Below are 19,078 nucleotides of genomic sequence, written 5' to 3'. Positions count from 1 at the left end.
AGCCGATGTGATCAAAGGTGGATGAGATTATATATACAAATAAAGAAGCTTGCAGCACTTTGCACAGAATGTGGTAAAGAACCCATGACAGCCAAATTTCTTTTGTGATTTTTATGCATTTATAAGTGGATCAATGTCTGATAATCTCAAAACTGAATTGTAAATGCTATATAAGGTAATGTATATAATTAATGCTAGCATCTTTAATTATGACTCATTTTGGCATCGCTCCAGAACAGCCACCCAGTATCTAAGAAACAAGCACGTCGCTGCATTGGAGTACCATAGGATCATGTGTGCTCAAGCTTCATGTACATTGAGAGGATGCTTTTTGAACCGGAGGGGGGGGGGGGGCGCCGTGGGCGTGTTTGGGAAGGAATAAACTACGTGGGTGCTGCGATATCAGCTAGGGTGTGAAGAACTAGGCTCGTTCTTCTGCCAAGTTTTCTGTCTGTAGCCTACTATAGCATAACTACCATAAAATAATGCAACTTTCCTGCCTGGGCCTTAAAGGGAAAGAATGTGCCCCCTCCGAAAAAATATTCCTCTTTATGCCACCTAAGATGCCACTAAAGAAAAGGAAATGGATTGAGGGGCTCGTTTATTTGTTAGACACAACCTAACGACGCTTCGGAAAGCATAGGGGACATTACTTGTAGTTTTTAACTGCAGTGGGGTAATGATGGCATGAATGGAAAGTGGACGAAAAAGACGACCTGCCAGTGGGGACTGAACCCACATCCTTCCTTTGAATTGCATGTCTTATGCTTTACTAATTGAGCTACGACGGCGGTTGTTGCCCAATCCACTTTATTGGGTATTTTTGTACATGTAATTCTGGGAGTGTTAGCCAGTGCCACTCATAGCCATGGTGGCAAATGTGAATGGCTGCATGCCAGTGTTGTTTTAAAACCTGAACCACACATACACTCCCAAACGCGCACAGGGAGTGCGTCAGCGTGCGCATCCTGGGCGTGTCCGGCAAGCAATGGCGGTTTCCACCCACACACTACGCTCGAAGGCGCACGCGAGCGCGCGTTTCCTCATACGTGGAAGACATTGTTTTGTACAAAATTACTGATAGTACATCAGAATACTTACAAAACCTCCTTCTGTTACCTTTTTTATTGTTAGATGCATGTAAAAGTAAATGATAACAAATTTTTCACATGATGGGCATCATCATTCGTCGATCAAGCCAGTGCTGGTAACAGCCATGCCACAGTTCCGTATTTGCATGGCTCCAAGCGCTTCCGAACGCACGCCGTTTCAAGGTCGATATCAGTCGCTGCGAACACTTGCGTACCGCGCGTGTTTTGCCGCGCTTGCTTCGTCTGCGCATGCGCGGCTTCCGGAGAGCGTACAGCCAACGTACAGTGCGCGCTCGGCCAGCGTACGTGTGGTTCGGGCTTTAGCCAGTGGTGTGCAGCCAGAACCAGTGGTGGGCAGCCAGTGAGAGCAGCATGACAATAGAGCGAGAGAGGAGAAGTGCAAAAAGGCCTCCATCATGTGCCAGTCTGGGTGGTGTTCTGTGCGCTCTGCTAACTTGTCTGTCTGTGACATCGACAATACAGTGGAATTGGTGAAATTCTACAGGGAGTTCGAACAGCCACTGAACATGTCATATTGAATACGATGTTGCAAAGTGCTGCCAACTCTGCGGAGCATTTGCGCTTACTTTGGAGTCATATTATAATATGTTCACGGCTACGTTTGCAACTAATTCTCAGTCAGTGGTACCTATGTATGCTGGAGAATGGAATAACACAAACATCTTGAGGTTGGAATTTTGGTGTCAGCTGTCCCTTAAAACTTCAAATGTGCCAGCGAGTTGGAAGAATGGCAATATATTTTGTTAATGCACTAGAAAGAAGACATAAGACTTGAAGAACTACAGAGCGATCAGCCTACTTCCAGCATAATATAAAATATTAAGGTAATTTAAACGACTAGATTGGTGAGAAATAAGGTCAGAGAGTAATGGAAAATATGTCAGCAACTTGTGGTCTGCAGGTTACATTGTGGTCTTTAGAAATGGTGGCTGCAAATTGCAAAATATAATTGAAGATCTAAACTGAGAAAGCAATAAGAGTAGTGTTGAAGATTTTTATTCAGAAGACAAAGATAAGGAAGGTGGCCTGGTGAAAGAATGAGAGATTGCGATAAGCATCCGGGCCCTAGAACCTGTAGAAGAGTGTGTAGTATTGGCATGAAATGAAATGCGAACAGTGGAGTACATGGCCCAAGCATTAGCAACGATGTAGTGCACACCGTTCAGTCATCACCATTGACAGGCATGCACATCCGGTTTGGCAGCACTGCGCGCTAGTGTGGTATTTTTGCTTCTGTTCTAGTTCTGATATAGTGATAATGGTGGCCAGCGTAGACGTGCTGAGCACTTTTGGTCATTTCACTATTGTTTAATTTCTTTTATTTTAAATTTCTTCCTTTCAAATATCAGAACTAGAACAGAAATGAAAATATCGCACTATAGGGGGATTGCGCAGTGCAGCCAAACTTGATGTGCGCACCTGTTAATGGTGATGACTGGAAGGTGTGCACTATACCATTGCTAATGCTTAGGCCATGCGCTCCACTGTTCGTGTTTCATTTAATGCCGATAGTACATCTAGCTCAAATACTTACAGGGGAGCCTACTCAATTTACCAAAGGATAAGGATGGGCTGGTGCACATACGGGAGGCATTCTTGGCAGGCATTCCCAACTAGCCCACTAAGCCAGCCTCTTGGAGAAGTTAAGAACCACACAGCATGCGATGAAACAAAAAAATATGCTTTTAAGAGATAGGAAGACAGCAGAGGGGATCAGAGAACAAACAAGGGTAGCAGATATATTAGTTGACATTGGGAAAAAAAAAAGGAGGGACCCGTGCAGGTCATGTAATGAGGAGAGATAACCAATGGTCACTTAGAGTGACAGAATGGATACCAAGATATGAAAAGTGCGACTGAGGACGGCACAGGATAAGGTGAGGTGATGAAAGTAAGGAATTTGCCAGAGTAAAATGGAATGTGCTAGTGTAGGACAGGGCCAATTGGAGATTATTGGGAGATGCCTTCGACCTGCAGTGTACTTAAAATAGGGGGATGATGATAATGATAACTAATTACATGGGTGTTTTAGTTTGTCTCTTTTGGCCTGCACATGACAGGCCCTTGTTTTTAGCTAGCACACCTGTGAGAGTTCTAATGAGGTGTGCATATTTCAAAACAGGATGTGAAAGGCACAGCCAGCGGGTGCCACCTGGAGCATGGCTCCTGGCGGCTGAGCCATGCTGCTGAAAAGCCTGAGTGCCGTGTCTCCCTGGTGCCATGCCAGCCAGATTAGCATCCGACGTTGCATGCTCGGGGCACTGGTCCTGGGCTTCAGCTCTCTACTCTTGTCTGTCTACTTCATCAACCATAACTCGCTCCGGGGTTTTCTGCGGTCACCTCCGCCACCACGCCCCACCTTCCAGTGTCGCTCGCAGCTTGATGGCGGTGGGCCTCACGAACAGAGTGCTGCCAATGTACATGCATCCAGTGCACAGCTCCGCCTTGACCCTCGCGTTCTGGTGTTCGTTGAAACTCAGTTCTCGAAGCTGGGCAAACAGATCTGTGAGATTCTCGAGGGAAGCCGCTTCCGCTTCAAGGTGGAGACGACGGGCAAGACGCTGCCGGTGCTCACAAACCTGGACAAGGGCAAGTTTGCTGTGATCGTCTTTGAGAACTTCGAAAAGTACCTTGCCATGCACAAGTGGAATAGGGAGCTCATTGACAAATACTGCCGGGAGTACAGCGTTGGCATCATTGGCTTCATTCGACCACGCGAGGACACCTATACAGGTGCTCAGCTTTCTGGTAAGTGAAAGCACAGTATAGTTTGAATGCAACTTCAATTTTGGTTCCTTTTATGAAAATGGATGTCTCCACTCAGAAATAGGCATGTCCCAGGGTTGGTGTATTTTTCTGACATTCTTGATGCAACTTTCGTCTTTTATCATCCTGGAAGTCTAGTAATTACAACACAAAAGGAAAGCAATTAAAGTTGATGAAAAATCTAATGGTTCAATTGCACAGCTCAAAGCGATAGTTTAGCGCAATCTGAACAAGCACAAGAAAAAGATTAGCTATAGGGTAGAACCGCTTACCGCTTAAGTTTGCGCGCCGACGCCAGCGCTTGCCATTCCCCTGCCGGAAAAAGCGTACAACTGCAGAGTGTTACGACCCCTGTGTTTCCTTTCGTTCCCACGCATTTGCGAAACGCGCTGCACGTGAAACGCCCCTCGTTCCGCGATGTCACCCTGACAGAAAGGGAGGAACTATTGCTGCGTTGTCAACTGTCACAATGGCCATGCAAACATGGAGGGGTTGACTCCACCAGTGAAATTCTACCGATTCCCAAACAGATGGCACGAAAAAAAAACAGACAGGCATGGATGCAAAGCTCACGTTTGAGTGGACACGACCACGACAACTACGACAAAAAAAAAAAAAAGCATCAGCCGTTGTTGCACGTCCATTGGTTTTTTTTTTGGCAGATACAGTGAACTAGTTGTTACTGAGTGTGCAGGTACAGCCCATACAACACGGTGCACTTTCGATAGTGACCAAGATAAAATGCCTTCTAAAAAGACAGGGCGTGCAAACACGGACACAAGAAAGAAGTCAGGACACCACAAACGCCGTTTGTGGTGTCCTGACTTCTTTCTTGTGCCCGTGTTTGCACGCCCTGTCTTTTTAGAATGAATACTTACCGACTAGCTCAGCTCCTGTTATTGTAAAATGCCCTGACAGCAATTGGCTATTTCTCCGCAGATTGCACAAAAAAAAGTTTTTATGAAAGCTGGGCGCTCGTCATTTCCCTATTAATAATGCTATGTCACGTTCATAGTACGCACGCTGTTCGTGAACTCGGAGTACCGGCTATGAGAACTGCGATAATGCAAGGAAGGACACGTGAGATAGATGTCCCTTTTTGCTGCCGGAAAGAAAGAAGCCCAAAATAGACCATTTATTTTTGGAGTGTTGCGTACCGCGCAATAACTCGAATGGTTGCTAGTAAATTAAGGTATCCCAAATAATAGCAGTTACAGCGCTAGGGCCGCTTAACCTAAAGCATGAGAAGCGGCCTTACCCATGCATCGAGTAACAAACATAGAGAGTGCGTAGTACACACAGAAAACCAAATAAAACAGGTATATAATTATGAACGTACAGAACATTGTGCTAACTTCACGTCGTAAACAGCGCCGTCCTTCACTTGCGAAATGCACTTCGCTCTGACGAGGACGGCGTCGTCTGCTATCACTTGCTCCGCATCTGCTACATGGCTAAGCAGACGCTTACCTTTCACCAAATCGCTGCCATGCGGACATCCTAACCGCGTGCGATGCGGAATTCTCAAAACACGTGCAGAACGCGTTCAGCGTGCGAGCAAAGCAACACGTTTTCAAGGCAGCTTGAAGGGGACAGCGGAGGGGTCAACACTTGAGTAACCAGTTTTCTCCCCACATTGACTGACAGCGCCAGGCACCGTAGCACCTCCCACGGCGTGGGTCTCCCCTATAAGTGCAACTTTCGGACTATAAAAGATTTGGATAACGCCTTGTTCCTGGGCTTTATGCCAGAAGAAACTCTCTCCATCTTGGATACTGCTTCAGCCTCTTCAAACAGATCGTCGTAAAATGTACAGATGCATCTGTCTCTCTCAAAAATTTTATTCCTGAGCAAAATGCTGTTGAGGAGCTAAACTTAGTCATTTACTTAACAGAAATTTCTCCTCTCAAGATGGCGGTGAAGGGAAACGCCATTGTCGGACGTCCTACGCCAGGCGCAAGAATGCGGAGATCGTTGGTGCCGTCTCCAAGACACTTTCTGCGTGGACCCAGTCTTCCTTCAATGCCTGTCTCGCGTACTGTGTGCATTAGGGCTGACGAAACTGTTGCATGCGAAAACCCGACTCGAGTGTACATCTAGACAAACTTTTTCCCATAATTGCTTTCGCCAGGAACAATGCTATGATGACTACAAGTGCGCATACATGCAAGTTTGCACTTTAAAGCAACACTTCATCTCTTTTCTGTCAATTTGATGTTTCGTGAACACGAGAGAACATATTTAAGACGTAAAAAATCATCACAGTGGCAACAATAGCTACATGCTCGCTCATTTAAGTGTTTGCGCAGAAAACGTCAATTAGGGCACTTTGGCGGCTTTGTAACTCCGATCTCACAAAAATAATACCACATGTCTTACAGATTCATTTAGAGCACACACTGGGCTTTAATTCTGGGGAGATTAAAGAAAATTGAAGATGGGTTTTTAAGTTGCATTTCAAAGTATTGCATTTTTATAGACATGCCTTCACTTATGCATTTTTGGTTTGCGTTTGACACCATTCTTGGCAATCATATTTAACGCAATTGTTAAACTAATGTGTGGCAACACTCTGGGAAATTTTGGAAATTCTGAGTATTATAGACGCGGAAGAAAAAATCTGAAACTAGAGCTTTATTGAACAATGTGCCGTATTTGCAATTTTTTTTTTCATAAAACACAGGCAACGCAACCGCAAGATAACAATATTTGATAAATATACGTTACTCGTAGTATGCCAAGAAAAATTTTGAGACTCACAGCTACAGTATTTATTTTGTAGGACCTCATCAAAATCCCATTTTCGTGCAATTTGCAAAAAGCAGTTCTGCTGAGGGGAGACTTCAGAATTTTTTTTTACTAAGGCAAAATCTTTTTCACTGCCCCGCCACGGTGGTCTAGTGGTTATGGCACTCGACTGCTGACCCGAAGGTCGCGGGATCGAATCCCGGCCGCGGCGGCTGCATTTTCGATGGAGGCGAAAATGCTAGAGGCCGGTGTACTTAGATTTAGGTGCACGTTAAAGAATCCCAGGTGGTCGAAATTTCCGGAGCCCTCCACTACGGCGTCTCTCATAATCATGTCGTGGTTTTGGGACGTTAAACCCTAGATATTATTAATCTTTTTCGCTAAACTAAGAATGATTTCGTGACCCTGGGGCCTTGAAACGCAAAATATATTTTTTTCAGTGAAATTAATGGGGGTCCGCGGACATGCACAGACGTTTTTATCTGAACACACCCATCTGCAAAATATCAACTGCGAATATGGCTTGGAAGGTATTTTGTATAAATTTTGAAGGTCTCATGCGTGATCGAGCGCTATGCGCCGGCCGCAGCTCGTGGCATTGACAACCTTGTGACTCGACGGTGACCCCCTTACTTTCCTCATGTCACCATGCTGCATCCGATACAAGTTATGATGACGTCATAGTCATCATTACTCTTTTGCCGCGTTTGCACCAGCAGACTACTTCTCAGCGGCTGCTCGCGAGTCCGTGGCCGCAGCACATGCATTGAAAGTATTGTGTTTGGCGACACTGCTTTCCCGTTTCCTGTTCGAAAGGACTTCTTGATGCGAACCGTACGGAATATTGTCACAGTTCTGTGTGCTGACATGGTCAAGCGTTGCACATGCTAGGTGGTGATAGTTGCACCCGGCAGATTGTTGCTTTTGGAGCTCTCTCAAACCAAAACTGAGACTGGTCGGTAATGAGGAGCCTGTAATTAATTATCTCTCGCATGCTGCAGCAAATGATGTGCCGTGTTATGACTCACAGGCCCCTAGAAACACATTGCAGCAAAACCCAGCCAAAATGTTTGTGTCAGTACCACTCTGTACTTTTACAGCAAAGCTGTATATGGCTAGGCGAAACCAAAATTTGTCTTATGCACGCGAAAACTTCTGCGCATATGTGCCACAGAAATTGGGCAAGCCCCACTACTAGCCACTGGCCTACTAAAAATGAAGTCGTCCGCGGGCAAAAACATATGTGCCACAGATATTGGGAAAATCTCCAAATCTCACTACTCACCTCTGGTCCACTAAAAATGAATAAGGGAACACACTAGTGGCAAACACTAATTAAGATTTCTGGACAGACGTAACCAATAATTGGGAAAGACATTAATGAACCATCGGGAGTTACACAGTGATACACACTGGGGTCGCACGTTTCACCTTCGCTGGTTAACCATCTATACGGCGTGCTTGGGTGGTGATTTTCAGAACATTCTGTATATGATGCTAACATTTACTCTTTCTTTGCCATCTATTGATCTGTGCATGTTATTGATAATATTGTGCATTTTTTTTTGTCAATAGGTTGAGTTTTCAGATGCCAAGGCATACCTCAAGTGAATTGGTGTTAGTTTTTCATTCAAAGTGGACATTCATTTTTTCTTGGACTGTAGTGTTAGCATTAGGCTTTTCATTTGCCTCACTTATGCAGACAAAGAAATTATGGGTCTGCACGTTCGAAATTAGCAGTTAATCTCTGTTTTATCAACAAGGTATATTGATGTAATGAATAATGTACAGAGGGTTCTGAAAGGCTATTAGGCTCATGCTTCGTTGGTACGGCCTCTTCTTTTATAAAACATTTTCTTCTAAGCTTGGTGACCTCGTCTAGAGTAGAGTGTGCTAACCTTTGTTTTACAATGCTTGGATGTGCAGAGTATTTGTGGTATGTGTGCCTTGGTGACCTTCAGTGGTTTGTGAATGTTGACACACATGGTTTGACATGCATTGGCTCATGTTAAAAAGACGGCGTGCAAACATGGACACAAGAAAGAAGTCAAGACACCACGAACGGCATTTGTGGTGTCTTGACTTCTCTCCTGCGTTCGTGTTTGCACGCTCAGTCTTTTTAACATGAATACCTACCAACTAGCGCAGCTCTCTGTTATTCTATGCATTGACTGTAGTCTCATTGTATATGTTTAATTAAAAGCAGTCATAGTCATTAAGGCTTTCAGTCTTGCTTTGAAAGCATGCATGGTTTTGTATTCTCTGTTTTTAATTCTCTTTATAATTCAAGACGTTTCAAGGGCTACAATTGCTGGCTGTCAGTAACAGTTTCTCTACAGGGATACCTATCATTCTTAATATTTTAGTTTTCATAGCTGTATCCACCTGTGCACAAGATGGTTCTTATTCAAGTCAGCATATGTGATGCTGGTATCGCAGCCTTTGCTGTACCGCTTTTATACTTTTTAATTACCTCTTTGACTTTGCATGCAAACTTAGCAGTTAGAAAGTATGCTTTGCGTCACATAGTTGTGGCATGTACTAATTGGTGACATCAACCTCTTCCCTTTTGAACAGGTCTTCCTCTGTACATGCACACAAATATGGCCCTGAAAGACTACCAGCTGAACCCTCTGTCATCCATATTGAGAATCGCCCGGGCTGGAGAAACATTTTCAGGCAACTTACCTGGTGAAGATTGGACAGTGTTTCAGCCGAACCATTCTACTTTTGTTCCCTTGGCACAAGCTAGGTCACAGCATGATGATATTGCTGATGGCAATGGGCCACACACTACTGTTGTACAGGTAATTTTTTTTTCTTACAAATACCTGGATGTTGTGATAATTACTACAGTAGCAGCGTAAGGGCAATAAATGTGGTCAAACTTTGAGGACCTAAATGAATCTGCAGGCAAGTACCTCCTCGTCACATGGTACTTTTTTCAAATCTCTCATGTTTTGTTGCAGGCTGACAAAAATTAAAAGCCGTAGCAGGGCTATCATCGTGGAAAGAAATCATTTGTGGGTATTTCTCGATAGGCTTTAAAACTTCTCTATTGAAGCCTGTGCGTTTAACGCTTTAGTGGGCAAATTTTTCCACACACATCGCAGGGGTCTACAGATGTTTTCTTATAAGACATCTAATGTTTTCTGTAAATGCTTTAGGATTTAGAACTTCTCCATTGAAGACTGCATTTAAAGGGGCCACGACACGGTCACACAACAAATTGCGGTTTTCAGTCAAAAATGGTAGAGGGTCTATTGTGCCTGTACATGTATGCAAAATAATCTGTAAAAAAATATTTCAGTGCAAAATGAGCCCTAGAAGTCGCTGGTTATAAATCCCGCCTACCGTTGACGACCACCATTTTGCCATGGCGCGTGTGATGTCATGCAGCACATGGAGCGGAGCCGTTGTCTTCTAACAAAGTTTCAGCCGCTCCAAATCGTTAAATTTCAATGCCAAACTAAAGAAAGCTGAAATAGCTCCATTGCACGTGCAGGTGACCGCGGAACGAAATCGTTCCATGGTTATTTGTTTGTTTTATTTTCCCAGTAAAGATGGCTCATATCCACTTTGTAGGATTGGCCACTTCAAAAATCAGTGTCCTCTACATGTGCAGTGCAAACATGTGGCATAATTTGGCTGCTGAGAATCATGCGTCAGTGTATGTGCAAGTTAGGACACCATGCTGTGCATCTGACAATTTTGTTAGAAGTCACACCATACATAGCTCAGACATTAGTTTCCCCAAAATGTGTCCCCATTATAATAATTGTTGGGGTTTTACGTCCCAAAACCACGGTATGATTATGAGAGACGCCGTATTGGAGGGCTCCGGAAATTTCGACCACCTGTGGTTCTTAACGTGCACTTAAAGCAAAGCACACGGGCCTCTAGCATTTTCCCTCCGTTGAAATGTGTCTGTTGCGACCGGCACTTGATTCTGCGACCTTTGGTTCAGCAGCCAAGCACCATAACCACTTCACCATCGTCGCAGGTAAACGTCACCATTTATGCATCCTTTAGTGTGGACCCGCACCATGTTTACTGCCATCATCATCATTATCATTGTTATGGTGAAATGTTTATTTTACTATGCGGGATGACGGTTGGTCGCAGAAGGCATAACCCAGAATGCAACCTCATTTCCTTCTCTTCTTTCACACTTCGTCGAAAGTCTCGTATCAGTATTGTAATTTATGCCCCTTTTGAGCCACTTGTGCTATTTTCAGTAACAAGAATGGGAAATTAACACCCACCCGATGGCAGCTTGAGGCCCGTGGGCTTAGATTTAGGTGCACGTTAAAGAACCCCAGGTGGTCGAAATTTCCAGAACTGTCCACTACAGCGTCACTTATAATCATATCATGGTCTTGGGATGCTAAACCCCAAGAATTATTAACCACCTGATGGCAGCACGAAGCCACAAGGGAATCCATATGAATTTCTCAGAAAGAAAGCTTCCTAGGACGAAAAATTTGTCTTGGTCCGGGGATTGAATCCGGGACCAACGCGTTTCCGGGGCGGTCGCTCTACCAATTTAGCTAACCAGGAAGCTAGCAACTGGCAGCGCAAGCATGAATTCATAGACAACTCGAAGCGCATGGGCACATCATATTGCAAATCAGCTCTGCGGAATCCAGCAAAGTGGTGGAAGGGGTAAGAAAGGGAAATTGAAAAGGGGAAAGGCATTGTTCTCGGGTTCGATACCCGCACCAGGACGAATTCTTTTTCAACTAGGAAGCTTTCTTTCTCAGAAATCCGTATGGATTTCCTTGTGGCTTCGTGCTACAATCGGGACATTGTCAATTTCCCTTTGTTACCCCTGCCGCCACCTTGCGGGATTCCGCAGAACTGATTTGCAATATTTGCACGAACTTGTCAATGATGAATTGCATGTGAACATGCAGCCATCTTGTGAAGAAGAATTTCCATGTGATGCACATGACATAATCATTGTCCATTGCAGTATTGACCTCTTGTGGCGTCCAAAATATCCGTACAGATGCAGCGCACAGCAGGAGCAAGAGATCTCAGTCTGCGTACTGTACAACACCATACAGTGGAACCTCGTTAATGCGTACCTGCCGGGAATGCCGCATAACTACGCACTAAACGGTAGTACGCATTAACCACCAAGTAAAAATTTGCATCTCCTCGCATACGCCATCGCCGCCAACACAGAAATAAATACAGTGCCACAGCAAATATTGCCTAAAGTACCCACTGCAAAGCCTTTTCTTTCTTTTTCCCAAACTGGAGAAAAGATTCTGGTACTCTCGCACGACCGTCCGATAGTGCCGATAGCGCGCGGTGGCAGGAGCATTTCGGAACTATTACAGGGTCCGGTATACGCAGTGACCAACGTAGCGACAGAACGGACAGTGTCGGCTTTCCGCGATATATGTGTGTGCGTCTGTACCGCGATCTGCTACTAAATGAAAACTGACACAGTTCCAGTGAAACGCGGTACGGCTGCGTGGAGCCGATCGGCTCCTGGCTAGTTGCGTGCAGCGCGTCGCCTTCTCGGCTCACGGCGTCACTGCCGGGCCGCTTGCTGTACCGCACGCGCGCATTTGTCGTGGGAGTGTTCTTCGTACCCACTTCGCACCAGACCGTGCACAGATGCAGCGATGAGCTTGTTTAACGCGGCGATGACGAACTTCCTGCAAGCGATGCGCACTCCGCGACGCTCTAGCGGTCCTGGCAGCGGATGGAAGCGCGTTTGGGTGGTCGCCCAATAAAAGCGTGCAGTATGGTTACAAAAGCGCTACGCTTGCTGTACCGTACGCGTGCGTTTAGCGTGACGGCGTCTATGCATAGAGGTGTCTCGTCGCCCACGACCAGCAACGCTCAACTCCGCAACAGCGAGCTGATTTCGTTTCTACGAAGCAGCGCGCACTTGAACACGGCCCCGCACAACGAGGCGGCAGCGATCGGCGGCCCAGCGCGTTCAGGTTGTCGCCTATTAAAAGCGTGCAGTAGGCTTAAAGTAGTGCTGCGCCGCACGCGTGCCCGAGCAGATATCTGAAGATACTTATTGTGATAAGGTTGTCGGCGATAAGTCATGCTGGCGCGTTCGTCGGTGGCCGCCGCCTCACCTTCGTTCTTTCCCGATGCTTACCCGCGAAGGCATCGCCGCAATCGCGCGGAAGTCGGAATCGGTGATCGACCGATCTACGCACTTCCCGAAAAGACTGAAAACCTTTGGCGGCACATTGTGGCGTCGGGAAGTTAAGCGGCGCAGTAAAATTTTATGGCACAAAACGTTATCGCGGTACGCAGGGTACGCACTAACCGGTAGGCGTAGGGTGAAGCACTACGGCTTAAGCGGTCAGCGAATGCATTAGGCTCTATGAGACTCGGTCGGGGATTCGTTGCAACTACGTTTTAACCGTTAGTACGCTTAAAGCGGGTACGTATTAACGAGGTTCGACTGTACAACAATTGTCTGAAAGCGTTACTGAATGATAGTTCATCAGTGAGCGCACTTGGCTGTCAAAGGCACATGGCCTAACTGGCATGGCTGCAAATCCCAGCAGAGCCGTCGAGAAAATTTTCTTTTATGCTCTGGCAATAGCAAACCTGGGTGTGATCAGGTGACGTGACGATGACAAAATCATTGTTATTGACAACAGGAGTCATCGTCAGCTTAGTGGGAAGGGTGGATGGACGAGACAGACACAAGGCAAACCCAGTTTCAAGCTGTCACAGTGAAGTTTTATTTTGTAATAAAATACTGAAGAAAGTACAGAACAATGTGGGTAGCTTCCTGTGGCTCTGAAGGCGGAAAAAAATATATATTAAGGACATTTATTCACATTTCGTCATTCTGCCAAATGCAGTGTTGTCCACAGCGTGGCACAGCACTCCCACATCAAATGTGTGATGTTTGCTTCTCTGCTACCATCATGCTGCAGAGCCAGCACTTGTTCATAACAACACACAGAAAATTTAAATACCATAAACGATGCTTTGTTATTGCTAAGGGGAAATTTTTCAAAACTTTTGTGCGCATTCTGAAGCTTCGATATATAGATGCAAAATCATAAAGCGGACTGCACCGTTGAGATGGGCTCAGTGTCCACAATGCACTGTGGGGCAGTACTTGTGGCACCAGAGTGGACAATGTACAGTTTTCTAGAGACGTAGTCAAGAGCACTGCACGGGCCCAGACTGGGCTTGGCCGTGCCATCTGAAGCGTTTTTTTGGCAGGCCTGAGCCATAGCTGGGCTTAACCCTTTGAGGGTCGAATTATTTTGCGAAATGCAGTTCAAAAATGTGTAATTTTTTATTGCTGAAATAAATCATTGAGATGATTCCATTTAAGAAAAAAAGTCAAATTTTTTTGCATGACTGTAAAGTGACAAAAAATAATTTTTGTTGTTACATACACATGGTTTATTCGTAGTAACATCAAGCAAAATCCTAAAAAAAAAACTTATATGATTTCTTATGAATGAACATTAAGCATTGTATTAAACATAGTTCACATACATACAAAAATAAGCGCACCAGAGTACTTTTCCAGTAAAAAATGTTCGTGCTCCCCAAAACAGGAAGTGCAACCACGGCGGCGTCGTTTGTATAATTTAGCACCGCACGGAAACATATAATCGCGCCCCGGGGAGCAATAAACGAGAGTCGCAAGCGGTCACCCTTTAACCCTTTGCGGTCCAAAACTTTTACCCACTTTCCGGCTCTACCGGTCCGAAACTATTTTGCCAGTTTCTGGCACCGCGAAGAAAAACCCAAACTGTGGAAGAAAAACTCGCAGGATATTTATTTTTGCTCCTGCATTCTGCAGGCAACTCCTTTAGCGTTATTTGGGCAGCGCATGATACCGCGCAAAGCATTCTCGTGGGTGCAGGCCAGGGTTGTTACTGTTCCCTGTGTGTCAACAGAGGTGTTGTCTCCAACGCCGTTGTCGTCATCTTCGTCACTCACTTATGTCGAATCACTGTCATCACTGTCTGGTGGAAGCATGTAATTCTCTTCCTCACTAAAGTCATCCTCACATTCGCTAAAAGCACCATCGTAAAACGCACGCGGTGAAAACGTGGCCATGCTTCTCAGCGAACCGCTCGCGAGTGGGTATGCTCTGGGCTCCATGCTGAACATAGTGATGCATCCTAGCGTAAAAAAAAAAAAAGTAAACCTCAACTAACAAAGCTCACTTATTCCTCAAGAGATGGCAGTTCATGTATACAAAAAATGCGCGCGACTCGCAGTGAGAAAACGGCGAAATTTAAACCACGAACACCCTTGTCGGGCGGTGCCCAACAGCGGACCGCTACGGCCATGTTGCGTTGTCAGGCCTCAAAGGGTTAAGAGATTAGAAACCAGACAGCCATCAGACTTGTAGGCACGAGAAGCGATAACCACCCGAAGGACGAAACCGAAACCAGCCGCACCGTGTGCGCGCATTCTGTTGCGCAAGTGAAAGCCGCCGCACCGCTTCGGAAAGCAAAAAAAAGAAAAAACCAACGGAGAGATATCAGCACATGAAAAAAATTCCACATATTCCCGAAGTGTGGTAGCACATGCCAAGCAAGAGAAATGATCGAAAAAGGCGCGCATTTTAAACATACAGGCTATGCTGTACATGTTCGACGAAAACCCTTTGGTGCCTGTTAGGTGATGCCGTACATGTATGGCGGACACCCTCAAAAGGTTAAAGACACGTGCGAACACATGCTAACATTATGCATTGCATGGTCTAAGACATTCTGTGCCAAGCTGAAGTGACACGTGTGAAGCGTTGGCTCTTAGCAAAGAAAATAGAATACAGATACTCTAACTTCTTTTTCCTTTTCCACAAAAGCAAACACTGCTTTTGTGGAACTGCTGTTCAAACCATTCGCCTGTTCTTTGCATCCCATCCCTGAGCACTAGTAGCAATAACAATGTTGTTGCACCTGGTTGCATATTCCAAGAGAAGGACCTGCTTGAGCCCTGATAGCTTGATCAGCCTTTTGTTGTTGCGAAAGAACATGTAGATTTCTGCCTTCTGGTTACCTGTGCGCTGTCCTGTTCTTATGGCGTTGTCAATTAACACTTGCCATAGTCATCTGTTCGGAAGTATTTCTCCCAGTGTCAAATAGGTGCACAAAAAGAAAAAGAAAAGTGGTGTGGGTCAATTTTCGCTGCATTATAGGGTACCACTGTGTACAGTTAAACCTGGATATAGCGAAATTGACAAATTATCGAGAAAATTCGTTATAGACAAGTTTTCATTATATCCAGTTTCAGCACGAAAATTCGGAAAAGAAATGCACAAATTAAACAAGGGGAATTGAAGGTGAAGCTCACCCAAAACATTTATTTAGCGGCAGAAAGCTGCGTTATCTTGCTCTATTGCTTGTTTGTGAGGGATGACAAATCTGAACATTCGTTGGACATAAATACAATGCTGCTACGTCATCACCTAGCTGTGGCCTCCGAGATTGGCTTCGGCAACGCGAGAGCGTTGTCCGGAGCCATTCTCAAAGGCCACAGTCTCGCGAACCCGCTCACAGTAAGAAAGACTCAAATTGTTCAAGAGGACAGCGAACAGAGCAAAGCTGGTTGCATTGTTTTAACGTGCACAAGGATTTTCCAAGCCTTGTTATGAGTCAGCTAAAATACACTCTATGTGAATATCATTGCTACTATGCACTGCAATCTCAATTATCCTCCCTGCAAGGATTGCAGGTCGCCTCTGACATGGCTAATTCTGGTATCTAATAAAACAGTTCCCTGTGCTAAGGAAATATATGTTTATAGTCCTTTTAGTACAATCTAGGCATTACGTTCAGTACTCTTTGGTCTTTTGCTTATTGGTTTAGGATTTGATTGGGCCATTGGAATTATTGGCGCTTTTTCATGAGCATGGTCATTCTAATCAACATTTAAAATATGCATACCTTCTTTTATGTCCTAGCTGCCACAGTAGCTGCTTTGTGCATGGGCACACCTAATGTGCCTGTTTCCAAATGTAATTCTCAAATAACATGTATATTCATGATACTCTATGCTGTATCCTTGTCAGTCCAAACAAAAAGCGGAATGCAAGAACTGTGTGGTATTTTTTAACATACTCCATGCCTGATGTTAGGCATTTATATTAACTTGGACTAGTATATACAGAGTTCATACTAACCATGGTCTCTGCGATGTCATTATGCTGTCGGTGTAAAGTGGTTGTGGTATCCATCACGCATTTCTGCCATTAGATGTATACTTGTCTATTAAGCACAGCAGTGTTGTCTTCTAAGAAATGTACTTCTTAGCTTAGATCTGTGTCATTGGGCAAGTTTGTATTTGTAGAATTTGAAGTCATACAAAAAATGAGCACCCAACACGTTAAACTTTTGTTGTAACAATTTGGGAGAGCCGTGACATGTAATATTCCATGAAAGTGCTTAATATATTTTTTTCCTTGCTTTTCAGGATATAGGGAAATTCGATGGCATACAGAGGGTTATTTTTGGAAATGGCTTTGGCTTCTGGTTACACAAATTGCTATTCTTGGATTCAATTTCCTTCCTTTCACATGGCAAGCTGAGTCTGCCTTTACAGCGTTATCTCCTCATAGACATTGATGACATCTTCGTGGCTGAGCGGGGCAGCCGCATGATGACTCACGATGTGCAGGTGAATTGTTCTTTTCTGTTTTTAGCGTTACGTAATTGCGAATTATATTTTGCATCCTCAGGATGCACTAGGTAGCCATCATTGGTTTATGATATGGCATTGCATTTGATTTGGAAGCCTTATTATAAGTTACCAGATGTGCTTGCAGATGTATGAAAGATTGCATGCCTGAACTGCTGTCATTGCCTGGTCATACATTCACAGATGCCATAGTAGTCAGAGGGGTTGGGGATGGAACCTCCCCCCCCCCCCCCCCCCCCCCAATCTCTTCTATCTCTTCTCGAAAATAAAATGCTGGCTATGCCTCTGCAGTCCACTTATAACGATATCCAAGTGCCAAGGAAGTATCATTGTTATAACCGATAATTGTTATAAGCGGGTTGAGAAAAAAAAGACCTAGGTAGGCTGCTTAACAGTGTCATCGGAGTCGTCGCTCCCTCTCACCGCTATCCGCAGCACGTTGTGGGGGTGCTATCAGCCCCTGTAAAGTTGTATGCGCCTCATGGTGCACGCACGCCTCACGAATAGGCCGTCGGAGGCAGTGGCGCTGGGCTCGCGAGCGTTGGGGTTTGCGCGTGAGCGACGGCCGCGCCACCGGAGAGAAGCGAGCGAGGCCGCCGCGGCCGCCGGGCAGGAAAAAAGGAAGTCTCTTGGGATTTGGCGGCTTGCGTGGACGGCGGCTCCCGCGGTGGGTCCCGCAGGGGGACGATACCGCGGCTCGTTTCCCTCGGGGCCCCTCGTAGTGGTGAGTCGTGCGTCCTCGCGACGCCGCATTCGCGGTTATTGCTTGTCTTATGCTGTCTTATGTTACGGTGTATTTTATGTCTTATGTTGTCTTGAGCGTGTCTTATGTTATTCGGATATTCATTGTCATTATATAAGTTTAGCGAGTAACTAGTTTGTAATAGGATTCGGCCGGCGAGCTCGCCGTATGTAAAGAAATGGGTAATAAACGAGAAAGTGTTCGTGGAACCGACCGCGTCTGCTGTCTTCCGTGTGTTCCGAGAGCGGCGACAACACCCCCGCTCATATCCAACAACGTATACGCGCAACTATAGCCTCATCACTGAGCCACTCGAACGTTTCAACATCGTCTGCATGAATAAAGTCGTCCAGACCAGACACATCTTCGTCAAGCGCCGACCACAACTCCGGCACCCCTTGATGGGACACCGGGATGTCGGCCATGACGTTCCGACGTCCTGTCCGTGGCGAAACATAAAACAGAGGCAGTTGTGGAGAAAGACAGTCAAAGCATGGTGCACACGACAGGCGAGTGAGCGAGCAAGCGGTGTGAGCCAACGTTGGTGCTACCGGGCGCGCAGACCAGGCCAATGCGGCAGCTCTGGGAGGGGAGTTTGGAGGGAATGCTCCTCCTCCTCTCGCTTCCTCGTAAGTGGTGCAGTTGACTCGTTTTCTGAGCAGGTGGATGGGGTGCGAGGCACATCGTGGAGCATGCCGTCGGCGCAGTGAGCCATTTACGGCACACGCTGTAGCCGAATTCAATCGTTATATCCGATATCGCGGCACTGTAGTATCGTAATAAGCGGTTTATTTTACCATAGAAAGCATACAAAAGTGGACGGTGCCATCGTTGTTCATCGTTATATCCAATATATTGTTATAAACGGTACCGTTATAAGTAGACTGTAGTGTATATTCTGTGTGTATGAATATTTCAACAATCAATGATTGAGTCACCTCTTTTTTGAAGAACAAGGCTGGTGCATTTCAAATAAAATGCAGCCTGCTCACTGTATCAGTATTTCAGGTTACTTGCTTCGTACTTCAGTCTTAGTATTTTTACAATC

At 45.4% G+C, this 19,078-nt stretch overlaps 1 protein-coding gene across 1 annotated transcript in view; it reads left to right on the top strand.

Moving 5' to 3' along the window:
• The window catches only part of LOC119402361 (bifunctional heparan sulfate N-deacetylase/N-sulfotransferase), an 87,585-nt gene that overhangs the window by 14,169 nt on the left and 54,338 nt on the right, over window positions 1-19,078 (top strand). Inside the window, exons 3-5 of the mRNA XM_037669501.2 lie at window positions 3,235-3,860; window positions 9,204-9,433; window positions 17,064-17,267. Coding sequence (XP_037525429.1) covers window positions 3,293-3,860; window positions 9,204-9,433; window positions 17,064-17,267 — 1,002 coding nt within the window. The 5' untranslated portion in view covers window positions 3,235-3,292. The remainder of the gene's footprint in view (window positions 1-3,234; window positions 3,861-9,203; window positions 9,434-17,063; window positions 17,268-19,078) is intronic.

Source organism: Rhipicephalus sanguineus, chromosome 1 (assembly GCF_013339695.2).
Source record: "Rhipicephalus sanguineus isolate Rsan-2018 chromosome 1, BIME_Rsan_1.4, whole genome shotgun sequence".
Lineage (NCBI taxonomy): Eukaryota > Metazoa > Arthropoda > Arachnida > Ixodida > Ixodidae > Rhipicephalus > Rhipicephalus sanguineus.
The sequence above is the reverse complement of the archived record's forward strand: the minus strand, read 5'-3'. Positions and strand labels throughout refer to the sequence as shown.